Source organism: Talpa europaea, assembly GCF_964194135.1.
Source record: "Talpa europaea genome assembly, chromosome: 7".
Lineage (NCBI taxonomy): Eukaryota > Metazoa > Chordata > Mammalia > Eulipotyphla > Talpidae > Talpa > Talpa europaea.
The window spans coordinates 662,586-680,498 of record NC_140074.1 but is presented as its reverse complement, the minus strand read 5'-3'; the positions used below and the strand labels follow the sequence as shown (position 1 = coordinate 680,498).

The window sequence follows — 17,913 nt, the reverse complement described above, 5'->3', positions numbered from 1 at the left end:
CGCCTCTGGCCCCGCTGGCGTCACTTCCGGGGCGGGCGCAGCCGCACTGCAGTCCCCAAAGCCGCTGGGGCCAAGCACCCGTGCTCTGGAGGCAGGAAGGGGCCAGGAGCAGGAGGGCTGCCCCCGCACACGTCCTCTGTGGGCGGTGGGGTTCCGGCGCCCGCAGGCAGGCGTCTGCAGTCTCCTGTGCGCCCAAGGGCCTGCCCTGCTGCAGTGTCTGTCCCGGGACCTGGGGTGAGGGCTGGGGCTCTGGAAGTTCCCCTGTCCTCGTCTCCCGGCCATTGCCCTCCCCCCTGCTCCCGTGAAGAAGGATCTGGACCACTGTGGGTGCGGCTGGGGGCCCAGCACAGGTCGCTGCCCCCCCGCCAGCCCGAGCACACCGTCCTTTGCAACCTGGCCTGGGAGGCAAGGTGACCCCACTGCTGGGATCTGGGAGCTCAGACGGGCCTTGGCCCAAGGGAGGAGCTGAGGGCCCCTGAGTCTTGGCAGGGACCCCGACATCCCGGCTCCACCTGCACAGGAGGCTGGGCCTCTGCCCCGTTGGTGTATGTGGCCCCGCGGCCTGGGCTGGGACGTGTGGGTCTGACTCCCTGCACTGCCCAGGCGGGAGGTGCCTGTGTGTGAATGGGGAGCAGACCAGGCGCGGGACCAACTAGCTGTCCTGCTCCCTGGCCCCTGGTCTCGAGGGGCCCACCCGGTGGCACTGAGATGGCCAGCGCGCATCCAGACCGGGAGCTGGGCCTGCCCTCCTTCCTGGGCAGGGCCTCGAGGCGGTGGCAGTAGCATGGGCAGGGAGGGCCTTCTGGAGGCTGCCTGTGCAGGGGGAGGGGGGCTTGGGGGTCCAGGCCCTGCCTCCGGGGTGTCTGAATAGGAGGTGACCTCCTTCTACTGCCCCAGTGTGACTGTGCTCTCCCAGGAAACTTGGACTTGCTGGTGCAGGCAGATGGGCCGGAGAGGACGTGGGGGCCGGTCCTGCCCTGCCCTGCCCTGCCCTGCCACACCCAGCTCAGTGCCGCTGGGACAGGTGGAGCTGGTCGGAGAGGGGATCCGGCTGGAGAGCAGGCCTCCTGTCTACTCCCTGGGGACAGGCGACCTGGGGTGGCATGAGGAGCTGTGGACACCATGCCTGGCCCTTCCCGTGTGGGAGGCGCGGCCATGGCCCAGCTTTGGGTGCAGGCCCTGGGCCAGGCTCCCTGCCACGTCGTCCACACGCAGGGGACACCTGGGGCCGGGTGCTTTCTTCAGGTGGGCACCCTCCCCGGGCGGCCAGCTCGTCCAGCGGCAGGTCCGTGCAGAGCAAAGCGGGGACAGCAGGAGCCCCCTCGCCCAGTGGCCACGGTCAGGCTTCTGCGATGACTCTTGTGCCGTGCGCCCGGCCCTCAGGCCCACGCAGCCCCTCCGCTGCCCTGGCCGCTGGAGCCGGGTGGGCAGGGCCTGACTTGCCCAGAGTGGCTGGTGGCGGGCGGGGTGGACGGGTGCCCCCAAAGCTCCTCTCGGGGAAGGGCCCTCTGTCCTGTGGAGCCCTGGAGAGGCCCCGTCGTGGGTCTGGCTCCTCCTGTGGGTGGAAGGGGCGGTCCTCGGTCACTGGCCCCGGCTGGCCAGGGTGCGGGCTGCATCCGAGGAAGCTCCTGCAGGCAGGACTGAGTCTGGCTCCTCCCCTTGAGCCCCTCCCCCTGCCGCGTTTTTGGGGCCAAAGGGAGCTGTCATCTGTCCCCCGGGGGTGGCAGATGGCCGCTTACTTAGAAAGGAAAACAGCACAATTTAGAATTAGTCCCGGGTGAAAGGTCACGGCAGCATCTGCCCGGGATGCTTTTGGGCTGCATTTCTATGGAGCGGGCGACTGGGTGAGGGGCGGAGTGCGAGGGGCTGCTGGCCACCCCACCAGCCTCTGACACCCTCCCTGCCCCCTGCCACTCACCTGTGGGAAGGGCCAGTGAAGAGGAGGTGCTGGGTGAGGTCCTTGTCAGCAGGGGCGGGCGACCACCGGCGCGGGCGGCAAGAGCGGGCAGCATGGGGACAGGGCCGCTCCGCGTCTCAGCCTGGCCCTGCCTGTGGCCTGCGAGGGGCCCATGCTGCCCCGCGGAACACAGGCGGCCACGAGGGTCGTGGCCCCGTGCGCTGGGTGCCTTGGCTACCTGGACGTGACCTCAGAGCCCCTCCCACCTTCCTGGAAAGGCCAGGGGCCGAGGGGGCACAGCTGTCTGTCCCCAGGAAGCTCAGTGCTGTGGCCAGATTGAGGAACAGGTGGCCGGCTGAAGGCTGCCCAGAGCTGGCGCTCCCCGCGCAGGCCCGCGCTGCACCCTGCGCCGCTGCTCCACCCGCTGGTGCTGCTGATGGGGGCGCCGTGCCCAGCCTGGGACGGGCAGCGTGCCTTCACAGTGGCGTCGCAGGGCCTGGCGGGAGTGGGCAGACAATGGGCCCTCTCAGCTGCCACAGCCCCCGCAAGGAACCTCCCTGGCTCCTGCCCCGCCCGCCAGGCTTGGCGGCCCCAGCGGGAGCAGCTGCCGCCGCGTCCCAGCCACAGGCGCACCTGCTGCGGCGCCCTTTGTCCAGGCCATGCCTGATTTATTGGCGCGTTTCCCGCGGCCCAGCCCGAGCGGCCTTGCTGGCCCAGATGCCCCACGGGCCGGCGCTCAGGCGGGACCTGCAGCCAGGGGGACACTGCGTAGGGGCTCCGTGGGGTCTGGGTGGGCTCTGTCGCTTGGGGACAAGCGTCATGACTTGCTAGGGATCCTGGGGGTTGTTGGCCTGGCGGGCCCGGGGCCTCTGGGACTGGTGAGGAGGCCCAGCCGCTAGCAGGAAGGTGCTGGGCAGCCCGTGTGGACCCCCCAGACCCGCGGGGCGGGGCACGGGGAGGCATGGACAGGGCAGGCTCCCACCGCTTTGATGACCAAGCGCCCTCTGTCCGGCACCCACCGCCCGCCCGCCCCGTCAATGGCTGGGAAGAAAAGAGCCTTTTCTCTGAGCGGGCGGGAGGGTGGCCAGTTCCTGACAATGAGGGGCATTGACGGCCTGGGGGAGGGGCAGCTGCTGTCTGAGGTGGCCCCGCCCCCGGCGCTGCCCAGGCCCCCGACCAGGCGGCCTGTAACTGGATCCCCACCCCCCCCCATCCCAGCCAGGCCTGGTGGAGCGGGACACGCTCTCGGGTCTACCTGTAGGAGCCCCCCAGGCTGGCTGTGTGGGAGCCCCAGCCCCCGGCCCCTCCCAGGGGGGCAGCGTGTTTACTTTTAGCCAGTTGCTTTGGGACTTTTGGCTTCTGGCAACAGATGGTCGGCTGGAGTGGCCATTCTGCGTCCTCCCAGCCGCCCTGCCCAAGCCGTGGCCACAAATGAGTGCCGTCCCGGGAGACAGATGCGTCCTGCTGTGGGGACGGGGCAGCTGCTGAGAAATGCGTGGCCCAGCCTGGCCCACCTTCTCGGGCCCTGTGGGGGCCTGCAGCCAGGCCACCCCTGCCTGAGAGGAGGGGAGGGTGGGCCCCACCGGGGCTCCCGGGTGGCCCTAGGCCGAGGGCTGGCCCCATGGGGGAGGGGCACCGGTGTCCAGGTGGGGAGGCCCAGCGCAGCCGGCCAGGCGCGTTCTGCCTCAGGGGCTTCAGCCATGGGAAGAGCGAACCCTGGCGGGTCCCACGGCCTCTCCCCAGCGCAGGACATGAGGTGACCTCGGCAGGCAATTTATGGCCCAGCCCCTAGAAGCCACTGGCAGGTGGCGGGGGTGGGGCAGCATCATCATGGGGTGGGGTGGCGGCCCCCCCCGCCCCACTCTGCTCCCACCTGGGAGCTGCCCGGCTCTCCAGCCCGCCGTACTTCCACCCGGGGGCCGCAGGGTCTGGGCCCTGGTGGGCGGTTTCCAGTGGCGCGGGGAGCGGGGAACAGGCCGTGAGGTCCTGTCAGCTGCTGTGGGGTTTTGAAGGAGAGCTGAGCTCCCTGTGCCCGCGATATGGGTCATTGCAGGGAAGACTGAGCGGGACGGGCAGCCAGGGGCTCTGGAGGCCGCCTCCAGCCGGCCCCGCGCAAACGCGCACCTCACGGGTCCCGGAGGTCTGAGCTGTCCTCACGTGTCCCCGTCTTCATGGCCCCAGCCAGGCTTCCCTCGGGGCGTCGGTCCCAGACTTGGGCCCCTGGGAGGGCAGCCATCCCACCCTGCTCTGTCGCGCTCAGGGGCTGGTGGGGCGAGCAGCACTGACCCCTGTGTCCACACAGCTGCAGCGTGGCCTTCGCCGGGCAGCGATGCCAGGAGCCCAACCCCTGCCTTAGCGGCCCCTGCAGGAACGCAGGCACCTGCCACGTGCTGGAGCGGCCGGGCGGCGTGGACTACACCTGCAGCTGCCGCCTGGGCTTCTCGGGGCCCCTGTGCCTGACGCCCCGGGACAACGCCTGCCTCAGCGGCCCCTGCCGCAACGGCGGCTCCTGCGACCTGCTGACCCTCACCGACTTCAAGTGCCGCTGCCCTCCGGGCTGGTCAGGTGAGGCGCCGTGTGGTGCCGGCCGGCCCCTTCCAGGCTGCTGGGGTCCCTGCTCCGAAGACAGCCCAGTGCCCCCGCCCCGAGGGCCCTTCCCTCCCTCCCCTGGCCTCATCTTCCCCGAGGGCTGGCACCGGCAGCACGGCGTCGGGTGGCGGGTTGGTCCCGTCTAGAGACCCCGCTCCCTGCGGCGCGTCTCCCAGCCCGGGCCTGCGCGACCCTCGCCCTCCACCCCCAGGGAAGACGTGCCAGCAGGCTGACCCGTGCGCCTCCAACCCCTGCGCCAACGGCGGCCAGTGCCTGCCCTTCGAGGCCTCATACATCTGCCACTGCCCACCCGGCTTCCATGGCCCCACCTGCCGGCAGGACATGAACGAGTGTGGGCAGAACCCCGGGCTCTGCCGCCACGGCGGCACCTGCCACAACACGGTGGGGTCCTACCGCTGCGCCTGCCGTGCCACGCACACCGGCCCCCACTGTGAGCTGCCCTACGTGCCCTGCAGCCCCTCGCCCTGCCAGAACGGGGGCACCTGCCGCCCCACGGGGGACACCACCCATGAGTGCGCCTGCCTGCCAGGTACGCCCAGCCCGGGGCAGGCCCCTGAGCCGCGAGGCCCAGGAGAGCTCCGAAGAGGTGTGGGAGGCGGGGAGGGTGCAGGGTGGTATCCAGCCAAGGGAGGTGGGGGGCAGCCTGAGGGGTGCAGGGTGGTCAGAGGAGGGCTTGCAGAGCAGACTCAGGCTGCCCCTGCCCCTCCCACCCGCTCTGGCTACTGGGCCAGGGACCTGGGGTCCATCCCAGGCTGCGCTCCTCGCTGGGACATGCCCCGGATGACTGGGCTGGGGACAGTGTCCCCCTGTGCCTGCCCTCCTGGGCTGGCAGGCCCCCCACGCCGAGTCTCCTCTGGTGCCATGTGCAGCTCCCGGGCCGGCCAGCACCCCCTGCCTGCGCCTCCTGGGGTTTCCCCTCTTGGGCTGGGGACTGGCCCGCACTGTCGCTCCCCAGGACAGCCCTCCTTGGCCCTGCTGCCCGGGCGGGGGTGGGGAGCAGGCACACTCCCAGGGCCCCTAGGGGACACCGCTGTCCTGTGCAAACCAGCTTTTCACTGCGGTTTTTGTTTGAGTAAGTTTTGCTGTTGCTGCTCTAAAAATACTAGCGATGACGAAGAGGCCTAAAACCTCCGTCTGTCAGCTGTGCCATGGCGGCGGGCGGGGAGCAGGAGGGGGGCTGGGGCCCAGTTAGCCCGCAAGTGACCGAGAGTGGCCCCCGCCTGGCCCCGGCAAAGTGGAAGTTGTCGGCCGCCACTGTCCACAGCCCGGCCCCGGGGCCCCGGTGCGTGCAGACGCCGGTGCACACACTTCCTGCAAGTCCCTGGCGCCCCGGCTCGGGAGGCCCCCAAGCCCTCGCGCCAGGCCTGCCCGCCACCCCCACTCTGGGTTCACATGCCCTCCTGGTGGCCCTGGGACCCCAGGCCTAATAGCCCCGTCCAGCCATGTGGGTCAAGACAGGCTGCCCTCCTGGGACTGGGGAGGGTTGGGGGAGGGGGGCCTGAGAGGGAGCAGCCCAGCCCCAGAGCCCTGCGCCACTTTAGGGGGAGAGCCTCCAAGGACGGCCTAGGTGGGCTCTGATTGGGCGTGCTCCCCAGACCTCTCTCCCGTTTGCATTTAGGCTTTTCCTGCCCCCCTTTCTCTGGGGTGACCCTCCTTTAGGGAGGGCCCAAACATCTGGGTTCTCCAAGGGCAGGAGGGGTTCAGAGGCACCGGGGGGACAGGAATGAGTAACCAGCTGCAGGCCTGGGGCTGCGAGGCACACCTCTCCGGGTTGATCATTGAACAGCAGCGGTTGGGCTGATTAATAGCTAACCGGGGGCTGCGGCTGCGGGGCTGGGAGGGGCCTGCTCCTCTCCCTGGGAGGCCGGGACCCCCTGGGCACCACCCTCAGCACTGCTGGCCTGTCCCCAGCCCAGCTCCCCACCCAGCCCCCTGCCTCCCATGAGAGGGGAACCCTAACCACCCCGGGGGGGGCCCCAACACCATGCCTGGCCTGTGGGCAGCTCCTGATTGGAGGAGCTGCCGGAAACTATTGCACGGAAGGGCTTTTATGATAGAATCTTCTGGAAACTGTGTTCCTGAGTCACAGTCTGTCCAGCCTGCACCTTGCAGGATGTTTGGAAGGCCCCAAGTCTGGAGTGGGGTCTGGTATGTGGAGCCTGGAGGCAGGGGACAGGCGGCACCCCAAGTGCCCCAAGGCAGAGCTGCCGGGTGGCTCAGGAAAACCGCAGGGCCTGGCCAGTGAGGGTGCTGGCCCTGCAGAGGGGCTGACCAGTGCCGGCTCGTCCTGCCGCAGGCTTCACTGGCCAGAACTGCGAGGAGAACGTGGACGACTGCCCGGGAAATAGCTGCAAGAATGGGGGCGCCTGCGTGGATGGCGTGAACACCTATAACTGCCGCTGCCCCCCGGAGTGGACCGGTGCGCATCGTACCTGGGGCAGAGGGGCGTGGGAGGGCAGGGCCTGGTCCTGGCGGGGGGCAGTGGCACAGGCCAGGGTTGGCATCCCCCACAGGTGTCCCCCAGTTGTGAGAGCCATTGGCGGCCTGTACAGAACGGGGCCCCAGACCAAGCCGGGCTTGCTGGGCAGGGACAGCAGGCGAGCAAGGTCCCTGAGGCACCTGGGTCCGCTGTCCAAGCGTGGCAACCGGCCCCAGTGCCGGGGGCGTGGCTCAGGCCTGGGAGGCCGGCCGGAAGGCCCCCGGAGGAAGCGGGCCCTGGGCGGGGGTGAGGCGTGCCCGGCCCGACGTCCTGCACCCACAGGTCAGTACTGCACAGAGGACGTGGACGAGTGCCAGCTCATGCCCAACGCCTGCCAGAATGGTGGCACGTGCCACAACACCCACGGCGGCTACAACTGCGTGTGCGTCAATGGCTGGACGGGCGAGGACTGCAGTGAGAACATCGACGACTGCGCCAGTGCAGCCTGCTTCCACGGCGCCACCTGCCATGACCGCGTGGCCTCCTTCTACTGCGAGTGCCCCCACGGCCGCACAGGTGGGCTGCGGGCCGTTGTGGTGCTGCCCCGGGGCCGGCAGGGTGGGCCCCAGTCATCCTCTGTGCGGGAGGGTCAGTGGGCACGGGCCCGGCGGACCCACTGACCACCTGGCCCCCCAGGCCTGCTGTGCCACCTCAACGACGCCTGCATCAGCAACCCCTGCAACGAGGGCTCCAACTGCGACACGAACCCCGTCAACGGCAAGGCCATCTGCACCTGCCCCTCGGGGTACACGGGGCCCGCCTGCAGCCAGGACGTGGACGAGTGCTCACTGGGTGTGTGCGGGGCGTGGGGCGGGACCTGCTGCGGACGCCGCCCTCAGGGCCCGTCTGATGGGGACAGCGTGTTCCTGGGGGCGCCTGGACATCCGCTGACCTGTGCTGGCCCCCAGGCGCCAACCCCTGTGAGCACGCGGGCAAGTGCATCAACACGCTGGGCTCCTTCGAGTGCCAGTGCCTGCAGGGCTACGCCGGCCCGCGCTGCGAGATCGACGTCAACGAGTGTGTCTCCAGCCCCTGTCAGAACGACGCCACCTGCCTGGACCAGATCGGGGGGTTCCAGTGCATCTGCATGCCCGGTACGCCCCCCTGCACACGCAGCCCAGCGGAGCCCACATGGCAGGGCGGGCATGGCCCTGGCGGTGCCTGAGCTTCCGCTGTCCCACAGGCTACGAGGGTGTGCACTGCGAGGTGAACACGGACGAGTGCGCCAGCAGCCCCTGCCTGCAGAACGGCCGCTGCCTGGACAAGGTCAACGAGTTCCTGTGTGAATGTCCCACCGGTGGGTGCCCGAGCCCGGAGCTGGGCCTGGAGGGGCACCGGCGGGGTCCCAGGGAGAGGGCTGGGTGGGAGGACCCCCCCTCAGGGTAGATGGGGTGTTTTTACTCCGGGCGGCCTCCTCTGTCCCAGGGGTTCCCCTGGGAACAGCAGTGTGCTCTTCAGACCCCAGGGTGCTGAGCAGGGAGGAGCCAGCTGGTCCCTGGTCTCCCATCTGCCCACCACCCCCTCCCAGGGGCCTGTGGCTCATGCAATGGCCAGACCAGAGGAGCCCAGGGCCTCAAGTGGTGGGGGCTGGGGGCTGAGCCAGGAGGCCCTGGGGGTCAGAGCCCAGGGTTCCTGAAGATGGCAGTCAGCCATCCCGGACGCTGAGCTGGGAGCCCTGTTCAGAGCTAACCCAGCTGCAGCCATAGCAGGCAGAGTGTGTCTGGGGAAGGTGGGCCACGCGGACAGGAAGTGCCCTGGCTGGGAGGGCACTCGCCCAAGGGCAGGAGCTGAAGGGGGCGGCAAGAGAACTGGGGGCAGCTGAGCCCTGACCCAGGGCACTCCAGAAGCCCCACTTGGGTCTGGCCAGGCTGGGGCCCCTGACCCAGGCCTCTGCCCAACCGCAGGCTTCACCGGGCACCTCTGCCAGTATGACGTGGACGAGTGCGCCAGCACACCCTGCAAGAACGGCGCCAAGTGCCTGGATGGCCCCAACACCTACAGCTGCGTGTGCACCGAGGGTGCGTCCGGCCACCGCACTGGCCAGCAAGCCTCAGGGCTGGGCCGGGGAGGCGGGAGGTGCCTGGGCCGCTGCCGGGAACAGGCCACCGACGGCAACCCTGTGCTCTGCAGGCTACACGGGCCCCCACTGCGAGGTGGACATTGACGAGTGTGACCCCGACCCCTGCCACTACGGGGTCTGCCAGGACGGCGTGGCCTCCTTCACCTGCCTGTGCCGGCCCGGCTACACCGGCCACCACTGTGAGACCAACGTCAACGAGTGCCACAGCCAACCCTGCCGGCACGGCGGCACCTGCCAGGACCGTGACAACGCCTACCTCTGCCTCTGCCTCAAGGGGACCACAGGTGCCTGTGGGGGCGGGGGCGGGGGCGGGGGCGGGGTGGCCGGCGGGGCCTCGGGGCCGGGCTGACCCTGCCGTCCCCCCAGGCCCCAACTGCGAGATCAACCTGGATGACTGCGCCAGCAGCCCCTGCGATGCGGGCACCTGTGTGGACAAGATCGACGGCTACGAGTGTGCGTGCGAGCCCGGCTACACAGGTGAGGCCCGGGGCTCCCCACCAGGTCGCTCCCCAGCACCGCCCACATGAGCCTCCGGCCTCGGGCTCCGTGGCCTGACCTGGCCGGCCTCACCATGTGCCACCCCGCTAGAGGGCCGGGGGCCCATTGCCGTCCGGGTGTGGGGGGAAGCCGGGCTCAGCCCGTCAGAACCGGCCCCAGAGCCCCTCCTTGGCTCGGCCGAGCCTGAGCGCCCGTGCGCCCCCAGGGAGCATGTGCAGCGTCAACATCGACGAGTGCGCGGAGCAGCCCTGCCGCAACGGGGGCACCTGTGAGGACGGCATCAACGGCTTCACCTGCCGCTGCCCCGAGGGCTACCACGACCACATCTGCCTGTCCGAGGTCAACGAGTGCGACAGCAACCCCTGCATCCACGGGGCCTGCCGGGACGGCCTCAACGGGTAGGGCAGCCCGCGGGGGTTGGGGGGGAGGGGGGTGCTGGCGGGCCAGCAGGTGGCTCTGGAGCTCTGCAGGCAGGAAGCGCCTGCGCCCTGCCTCCCCGCTGCCCCGGGTCTGGGCCAAGGAGGGGGCTTTGGGGAAGCCCTAGAGAGACCACCCAGGGCCTTGGGGGGTGCTGGGGTGCCTGGCTCAGAGCCTTGGCCCCCAGGAGGGCTGGCGGTAGAGTGAGTCACTCCTGTGGTGAAACCACCGTGGAAACACCCTGGGGGGTTGAGACACTCCCGGGTGGTGAGCCCCTGGGGGGCTGGCAGGGTGGCCCCGTCCCGCGGCCCCATTCGGGGCACATCCTGTCGCGACAGCCAGTCACCTCGCAAGTAAACGTCCCGAGTCCTCAGCTCACTTTTGGCAGTTAACGGGCTCTGAGGGGGGCTCTTGGGACCCCACTCACAGCCTGGTCGTCAGAGCTCTGGTGACACCCTGGGGTCGGGAGGGCGTCCCGGGTACTTCTGTGGGGCTGGGCCCAGGCTATGGGTGGCATTTTGGCCCCAGGCCCGAGGGGCCAGGGAGGTGTTGGTGGGAGATTGCCCCATGCTGGGGTCAGCGGGCAGCAAGTGGGGGGGCAGAAGCCCCATAGGCCTGGGGCCCAGTGAGCTCCAGGTGGAGCCCAGCCCCCTGCAGAAGGCCTCCGGGTGGGCCTCTCAGGAATGAGCCGTCAACGGGTGGCCACGCTGGACCCCGCATTCCTGACGGTGCTCCCCTGCCTTGGCCCAGCGGCCCGGCCCAGCCCCGGGTTCTGGCATGGCAGGGACCTTGCTCCTACCCTTGAGCACCCTGGGCTGGCCGGGCCGGGCAGCGGAGGCTCCGGACCTCGCCTGAGCTGTGTGTGGGCCCCTCTGCAGGTACAAGTGTGACTGCCACCCCGGCTGGAGCGGGGCCAACTGTGACATCAACAACAACGAGTGTGAGTCGAACCCCTGTGTGAACGGCGGCACCTGCAAGGACATGACCAGCGGCTATGTGTGCACCTGCCGGGAGGGCTTCAGCGGTGAGTGGGCGCCGGTGCCCGGGTGCCAGGGCCAGCACTGGGGTGGGCAACCCCGGGCCCAGCCCCCCTCCCCAGGTGGGCACCTGCGGCGGGTGGCACAGACCCTCGGGGCTCTCTGTCCCACCAGGAGGCAAGGCGTGGGCCCTGCCAGGCACCTGGGGTGACACTGACCACTGTCCCTCTCCCCAGGCCCCAACTGCCAGACCAACATCAACGAGTGTGGCTCCAACCCGTGTCTGAACCAGGGCACCTGCATCGACGATGTGGCCGGGTACAAGTGCAACTGCCCCCTGCCGTACACAGGTGGGCACCGGCCTGCAGGAGAGGGCCTGGGAGGGGCGTGGCCTGCAGGAGAGGGCAGGGCAGGGCTGATTGGAGTGGGCTGACCCTCTGGAGGGGAAGATCTATAGGGTTGGGCCAGCTGGGAGGGCAGGGCCTTTGGGGCCTGTGCAGTCTTGGTCAGGCTGGTGGGGGCCCACCTGCCTGCCCCGGACACTCCCAGGACTGCTGAGCTGTACCTGGAGACGCAGGGCCTTGTCCTGCCAGTGACAGATCAGCAGAGCACGGGACCCCTACGGTCCTGTGGGGTTTAATTAAACCCACGGGGTTTAATGCAAGCTTGCCCCGAACTCTCGTCTTGCAGCCTCGGTGGGCGGTGAGGAGGGACCCCGCGCAGAGCCAGAGTGGGCCTGGGCTGGCGGCCTTGGTGGGCCTCCACGCTGCTGCGGGCCCCGGCGTCAGGCCACCCACTCTGTCTGCTGGCCCAGCCTGAGGGGTTCCTTTGAGGTGGCTTTGAGGTGCAGAGCGCAGGGCCTGCCGGCGTCCCAGCCTCTGCCGTCAGCCTGCTGCAGGCACGGGGCGCACCGCTGGGTGCGGGATCAGGGAGCTCTGCCCCGGGGACACTCTGTCCCGAGCAGGCCCTGCCTGGTGGGCGGAGGACGGCCCTGCCATTGTTCCCGTGGGCATCGGCGGCCGTGACCAGGCCAGGGCCGTGTTTCCTTGGCCCAAGCGGGGGCTCTGGATTTTCTCTCCCGTGTTGCTGAGAAGCACCCCACCCCCGCGCCTCTCCCGGGCGCACCCCAGCCCCTTTTGGACCCACTGATATGGGGCTGGAGGGCCGGTGGGGAGGAGCCGGCCCGAGCTGACCCGCTTCCCGTCCGCCTGCTTCCTGCTTTCCCTTTGCACAATTGTCGGAAACTCTGGCGAGTTTCCTGCCTGCCGGGGTCACCGTGGAAACCGATAGAAAGAAAGGCCCTGGAAAATCGCAGCAGCAGGCCCGGGAGATACTGGGCGCCGTGGACGATAACACGCTTCCGCGCTTCCCCGGGAGTCGGCCCCGCGGGCTGTAAACAGGAAAGCGCCCGAGAGCCGCAGCCCTGCAGCGCCCGGGCCCTGATAGGCCACGGCCAGGCCGCACGTCCCCTGCAGCACGGCCTCCGTGGGGCGGCCCCGAGTGGGGGCACTGGCTGCCCAAGGCGCGGCCCCCAAGCTCCCCGCTCCCTGCTCCTGCGGGGTGAGGCCCCTCTTGGGGCGGGGTGTTCATCCTGGTTGGTCCTGACTCAGCCAGGGGCCCCTGGCCCCGGTCAGCGGCGCTGATGAACGCCACAGGCGCCCTCGCGCCCCAACGCCAGGCGGCCAGCAGGCCTGGCCACGAGGGCGGTCGGCCGCAAGGCCGCGCTCCCCAGTCTCACTGCACGCCCGCTTCCCCTCAGGAGCCACGTGTGAGGTGGTGCTGGCCCCCTGCGCCCCCGGCCCCTGCAGGAACGGCGGCCAGTGCCAGGAGTCCGAGGACTACGAGAGCTTCTCCTGCGTCTGCCCCGCCGGCTGGCAAGGTGAATGCTGCTCCCGCGGCCCCAGTGCCCGCCCCGAGGGGCTGGGACAGGAACAGGGTTCCGGGCACTGGGGGGCTCGGGGCAGGAGGTGAGCCAGCAGCCGCAGGGCCTGGCGGTGGGCCGGGGCCCTTCTCACCTGGACCTCTGTGGCCTGCTGGCCCACCGCGGTGAGCTGGCAAGGGAGATGCCCCCTGTTTCCGTGGCCCAGAGGACGGTCCTGGGGCCGGAGAGGCCCTGCACCCGGGGCCGGGCGAGGCTGGACGGGACTGAGCCGCTGCTCCCCACCCAGGGCAGACCTGCGAGATCGATATCAACGAGTGTGTGAAGAGCCCTTGCCGCCACGGGGCCTCCTGCCAGAACACCCACGGCGGCTACCGCTGTCACTGCCTGGCCGGCTACACGGGCCGCAACTGCGAGGCGGACATCGACGACTGCCGGCCCAGTGAGTGCCCGCGCCCTGCGGCCTGCCGCCGCCAGCCTGCCTGTCCCGGGGCCCGGGCGGGGCTCGTGGTGTGGGGCGTGGATGTGGCCTTGCCAGTCCTCATGCCCGGGAGACCAAGCCCTGGGTCTGCTCAGCCGGGCCGGCCCGGGGCCTGACCCAGGTGCTGCAGGCAGTGGGGCCATCGTGGCGGGCCCGGCGTGGACCCTGCCTGCCCAGCAGCTCCCCCTGCCACACAGCAAAGCCCCGAGTCTCGTCTGGGTCGCCCAGCGGTCAGGGAGGACTGACCCACCCCTGCTTGACGACTCCCCTGCCCTGCAGCCTTGGGGCAGAGCATGGAGACAGCCGGGCAGCGGGGCTGCCTCTCAGGCCCGCCCTCCTGTCTCCCCAGACCCTTGCCACAACGGAGGCTCCTGCACGGACGGCATCAACACCGCCTTCTGCGACTGCCTGCCCGGCTTCCAGGGGCCCTTCTGTGAGGAAGACATCAACGAATGTGCCAGCAGCCCCTGCCGCAACGGCGCCAACTGCACCGACTGCGTGGACAGCTACACCTGCACCTGCCCCCCCGGCTTCAGCGGCATCCACTGCGAGAACAACACGCCAGACTGCACGGAGAGGTGTGTGCGCGCGCTTGCTGCAGGGCCCCGGCCCGGCCAGTCAGGAGCGGCCACCCCAGGGCTGGTTCCTGGCCCGCCCAGCAGGCGCCCATGCCCTCAGCACTGGCCCAGTGGGGTCAGGGGCCCTTCTGCAAGGGCCCTGTCTGCCGCCCACTGTGACTCACAGCCAGGAAAGCTGGTCCCTTCTCCTGAGAACCGGCCTGTGCCCTAGCAGAAAACAGGGTCTTTCAAACTCACCTTACATGGTTTTTGCCTTGGTTGCCAGGAAGCTCAGCCAAAAAATAGTCACTCTTGTCCCTAGTTTCTTTGTCATTTTTATCTTCATCGCCGTGTACCTGTGTGCGTGATAAAGCTTTATCGGGGGGAGTTCCCGAGAAGACAGAACAAGGGATGGGGACGTGGTGCTAGTCAGGCCCCAGCCCTGTGGGGGGGCCTCCCCGAGCTGCGCCCAGCCCATCTGGCATTCAGTTTGAGTCGAGAGGGTCATGTCTGTGTGGAGGCCCCTCTGGGGCCTGTCCTGCCCACTCACCCCACCTCCGGCTCCCTCAGCTCCTGCTTCAATGGTGGCACCTGTGTGGACGGCATCAACGCCTTTACCTGTCTGTGTCCACCCGGCTTCACGGGCAGCTACTGCCAGCACGACGTCAATGAGTGTGACTCTCGGCCCTGCCTGCATGGCGGCACCTGCCAGGACAGTTACGGCACCTACAGATGCACCTGTGCCCAGGGCTACACCGGCCTCAACTGCCAGGTGAAAGATCGCTGCGGGGCCCAGAGGAGGGGCCGCAGACCCACAGCTTATGGGGACACCTGCCGCTACCAGCTCGGGGGCTGTCCCATGCCAGGGGTTGCTGGTGGGTGGAGAGCCGCCCAGGGCAGTGGCCTTGTGGCAGGGCCCCGAGGTCTGGATCCCCAGCCCTGGCCATGCTCAAGGTCCAGGGTTTATGGAGTGAGAGCGAGAGCTAGTCTTTGGGGGAGCCGGCTGAAAACCAACGTCCCACTGACCAGTACACAGGACCGTCGGGGCGGCTTCATTGAAGATTTCTGCCTGAAATGTCAGTTAGACAAAGTTGTAAAGGTTTTTATTTCTGGTGGGAAACCTTCCTTCAAGGAATGTCGGCAAAGGGGCCCTGCCCTGGGCTGGCTCCCTCTGGGCAGCGAGGCTGTCCACAGGCAGAGTCCGTACTGGGGGGTGCTGGGGGGCAGCCAGGGTGACCGCCTGTCCGCCCACCCTCCCAGAACCTTGTGCGCTGGTGCGACTCCTCGCCCTGCAAAAACGGGGGCAAGTGCTGGCAGACCAACACCCAGTACCGCTGCGAGTGCCACAGTGGCTGGACCGGCCTCTACTGCGATGTGCCCAGCGTGTCCTGCGAGGTGGCCGCACGACGCCAAGGTGACTGCCCCGTCCCTGCCAGCCCAGGCTTCCCCGGGTTCTCCAGGTGGGCCTCCTGGAGGACCGGGCCTCACTCTCTCCCGCCGTGCCTGTAGGTGTGAACGTGACCCACCTGTGCCGGAATGGAGGGCTCTGCGTGGACACCGGGAACACTCACCACTGCCGCTGCCAAACAGGCTACACGGGCAGCTACTGCGAGGACCAGGTGGACGAGTGCTCGCCCAGCCCCTGCCAGAACGGCGCCACCTGCACTGACTACCCCGGTGGCTACTCCTGCGAGGTGCGGGCATGTCCATGCATGCGGGCCCTGGGCGGGGAGCCGGTGCAGCAAGGAGCCCCAGCAGATGCGTGCACTGTGCAGCCCCATTCCTAAATGGCAATCAGGGAAGACTGCCTGGAGGGGTTGTTATGGGTAGGGGAAGCCTCGGGGGAAAAAGACTACTGAGAAGTCAGATAGGTCTTCCCCTCCCCCAGATTGTGTCTGTGCTCAGCTGACACCTGCCCTGAGGCCCCCACCTCTGTGCATACAGGACAAGGTCCAGCCCCCACTGTTCTGGGCAGTGATTCTTAGCTTATCAGGCCTTCCCTGAGGTGGGCCAGGCAGGGGCCTCTCCTGGTCAGCCAGGCATGAGGTCCCAGGGCTTCCTGGACTAGGAGCAGCTTGGGTGACTGCGCCCCGTGCCGAGGGGGCGGTGCCCCCGCCGCCCTCTGAGCCGTGGCTGTCACCGACAGTGCGTGGCCGGCTACCACGGGGTCAACTGCTCCGAGGAGATCAACGAGTGTCTGTCCCGCCCGTGCCAGCACGGCGGCACCTGCATCGACCTCACCAACACCTACAAGTGTTCCTGTCCCCGGGGCACACAGGGTAAGGGCAGGGATGGAGCAAAGCAGCAGTTCGGTCGCCTTCGATGCGGAGGGTCCCAAATGGAGGCTGACCAAAGGGCGGGGCCGGCGGGCCACGGCACGAGTGAGTGGGCTTGCCAGTCGGTGGCCGGCGCCCAGGCCTTCCTGGCTCCAGGGCCTGGCCTGAGCGTGGTCCGGGGGCCACCCAGCTCATGCACGGTGCCGGCCCGCAGGTGTGCACTGTGAGATCAACGTGGATGACTGCAGCCCGCCCATAGACCCCGTCTCCCGGGGCCCCAAGTGCTTCAACAACGGCACCTGCGTGGACCAAGTGGGCGGCTACAGCTGCGCCTGCCCACCGGGCTTCGTGGGCGAGCGCTGCGAGGGCGACGTGAACGAGTGTCTGTCCAACCCCTGCGACGCCCGGGGCACCCAGAACTGCGTGCAGCGTGTCAATGACTTCCACTGCGAGTGCCGGGCCGGCCACACCGGTGGGTGCTGCAGGGGCGGCGGCGGGGGCGGGGCTGGCGCCTGCACCCACCCCCATGCTGCTCACACCCACTCTCACCCCCAGGCCGCCGCTGCGAGTCGGTCATCAACGGCTGCAAGGGCCAACCCTGCAGGAACGGGGGCACGTGCGCGGTGGCCTCCAACACTGCCCGCGGGTTCATCTGCAAGTGCCCCGCGGTAGGTGGCCAGGGGCAGACGGGCTCCCTGTGGAGGGCGTCCCCACCACTTGGCACCGCTGGCCTGGCCTGCGGCTCCCTGCCCAGGCACAGTGAGCCGTCCTGGCCCCGGACTGGCCGTCCCCACCCACGGGCAGGCCTGAGGCTCCTTGAGGACCTGTTCTTTACCTCATGAGATTTTTGAGCAGCTTCAGACCCACGAGAAAGCTGCAGAGAGCGGGGTTCTCCTGGCCCCTTCCCCGTCCTTCAGCGTCCCTCACCCAGTGGTCATGTGCCCAGGGGCTCGCCCCGGGATGGCCCCTGCAGTGGGTCCTCGGCCCCAGGGCCCAGCACCGAGCTGGATGGGCTCTCGGCCCCCATCCCTGTCCTGCGCCCCCCCCCCCCGCCAGCCGTGCTCTTTGCCATGGAGAAAGTCTTTAGAGAGGGCCGGGGTGGCAGGCAGGGGTCATGGCGCCTGACCCCCACGCTCCCCGCAGGGCTTCGAGGGCGCCACCTGCGAGAACGACGCGCGCACTTGCGGCAGCCGGCGCTGCCTCAACGGCGGCACCTGCATCTCGGGCCCGCGCAGCCCCACCTGCCTGTGCCTGGGCGCCTTCACGGGGCCCGAGTGCCAGTTCCCCGCCAGCAGCCCCTGCGTGGGCGGCAACCCCTGCTACAACCAGGGCAGCTGCGAGCCCACGACCGAGAGCCCCTTCTACCGCTGCCTGTGCCCCCCCAAATTCAACGGGCTGCTGTGCCACATCCTGGACTACAGCTTCGGCGGCGGCGCTGGGCGCGACATCCCCCCGCCGCAGATCGAGGAGGCCTGCGAGCTGCCGGGGTGCCGCGAGGAGGCGGGCAACAAGGCGTGCAGCCTGCGCTGCAACAACCACGCGTGCGGCTGGGACGGCGGCGACTGCTCGCTCAACTTCAACGACCCCTGGCAGAACTGCTCGCAGTCCCTGCAGTGCTGGAAGTACTTCAGCGACGGCCGCTGCGACAGCCAGTGCAACTCGGCCGGCTGCCTGTTCGATGGCTTCGACTGCCAGCACGCGGAGGGCCAGTGCAAGTGAGGCGGGGTGGGGCGCGGGCGGCGGGGGGCCGCCAGGGGAGCGG

General features: G+C 69.3%; 1 protein-coding gene across 1 annotated transcript in view; it reads left to right on the top strand.

The window, feature by feature from the left end:
* The window catches only part of NOTCH1 (notch receptor 1), a gene marked incomplete at both ends in the record, with an annotated part of 34,702 nt that overhangs the window by 9,784 nt on the left and 7,005 nt on the right, over positions 1–17,913 (top strand). Inside the window, 23 exons of the mRNA XM_084236279.1 lie at positions 4,200–4,462; positions 4,698–5,036; positions 6,804–6,926; positions 7,269–7,502; positions 7,623–7,778; positions 7,895–8,080; positions 8,170–8,283; positions 8,891–9,004; positions 9,117–9,350; positions 9,433–9,543; positions 9,770–9,962; positions 10,860–11,005; positions 11,195–11,308; positions 12,718–12,837; positions 13,127–13,279; positions 13,668–13,896; positions 14,446–14,647; positions 15,136–15,289; positions 15,385–15,569; positions 16,022–16,154; positions 16,366–16,623; positions 16,707–16,819; positions 17,295–17,866. Coding sequence (XP_084092405.1) covers positions 4,200–4,462; positions 4,698–5,036; positions 6,804–6,926; positions 7,269–7,502; positions 7,623–7,778; positions 7,895–8,080; positions 8,170–8,283; positions 8,891–9,004; positions 9,117–9,350; positions 9,433–9,543; positions 9,770–9,962; positions 10,860–11,005; positions 11,195–11,308; positions 12,718–12,837; positions 13,127–13,279; positions 13,668–13,896; positions 14,446–14,647; positions 15,136–15,289; positions 15,385–15,569; positions 16,022–16,154; positions 16,366–16,623; positions 16,707–16,819; positions 17,295–17,866 — 4,446 coding nt within the window. The remainder of the gene's footprint in view (positions 1–4,199; positions 4,463–4,697; positions 5,037–6,803; positions 6,927–7,268; positions 7,503–7,622; positions 7,779–7,894; positions 8,081–8,169; positions 8,284–8,890; positions 9,005–9,116; positions 9,351–9,432; positions 9,544–9,769; positions 9,963–10,859; positions 11,006–11,194; positions 11,309–12,717; positions 12,838–13,126; positions 13,280–13,667; positions 13,897–14,445; positions 14,648–15,135; positions 15,290–15,384; positions 15,570–16,021; positions 16,155–16,365; positions 16,624–16,706; positions 16,820–17,294; positions 17,867–17,913) is intronic.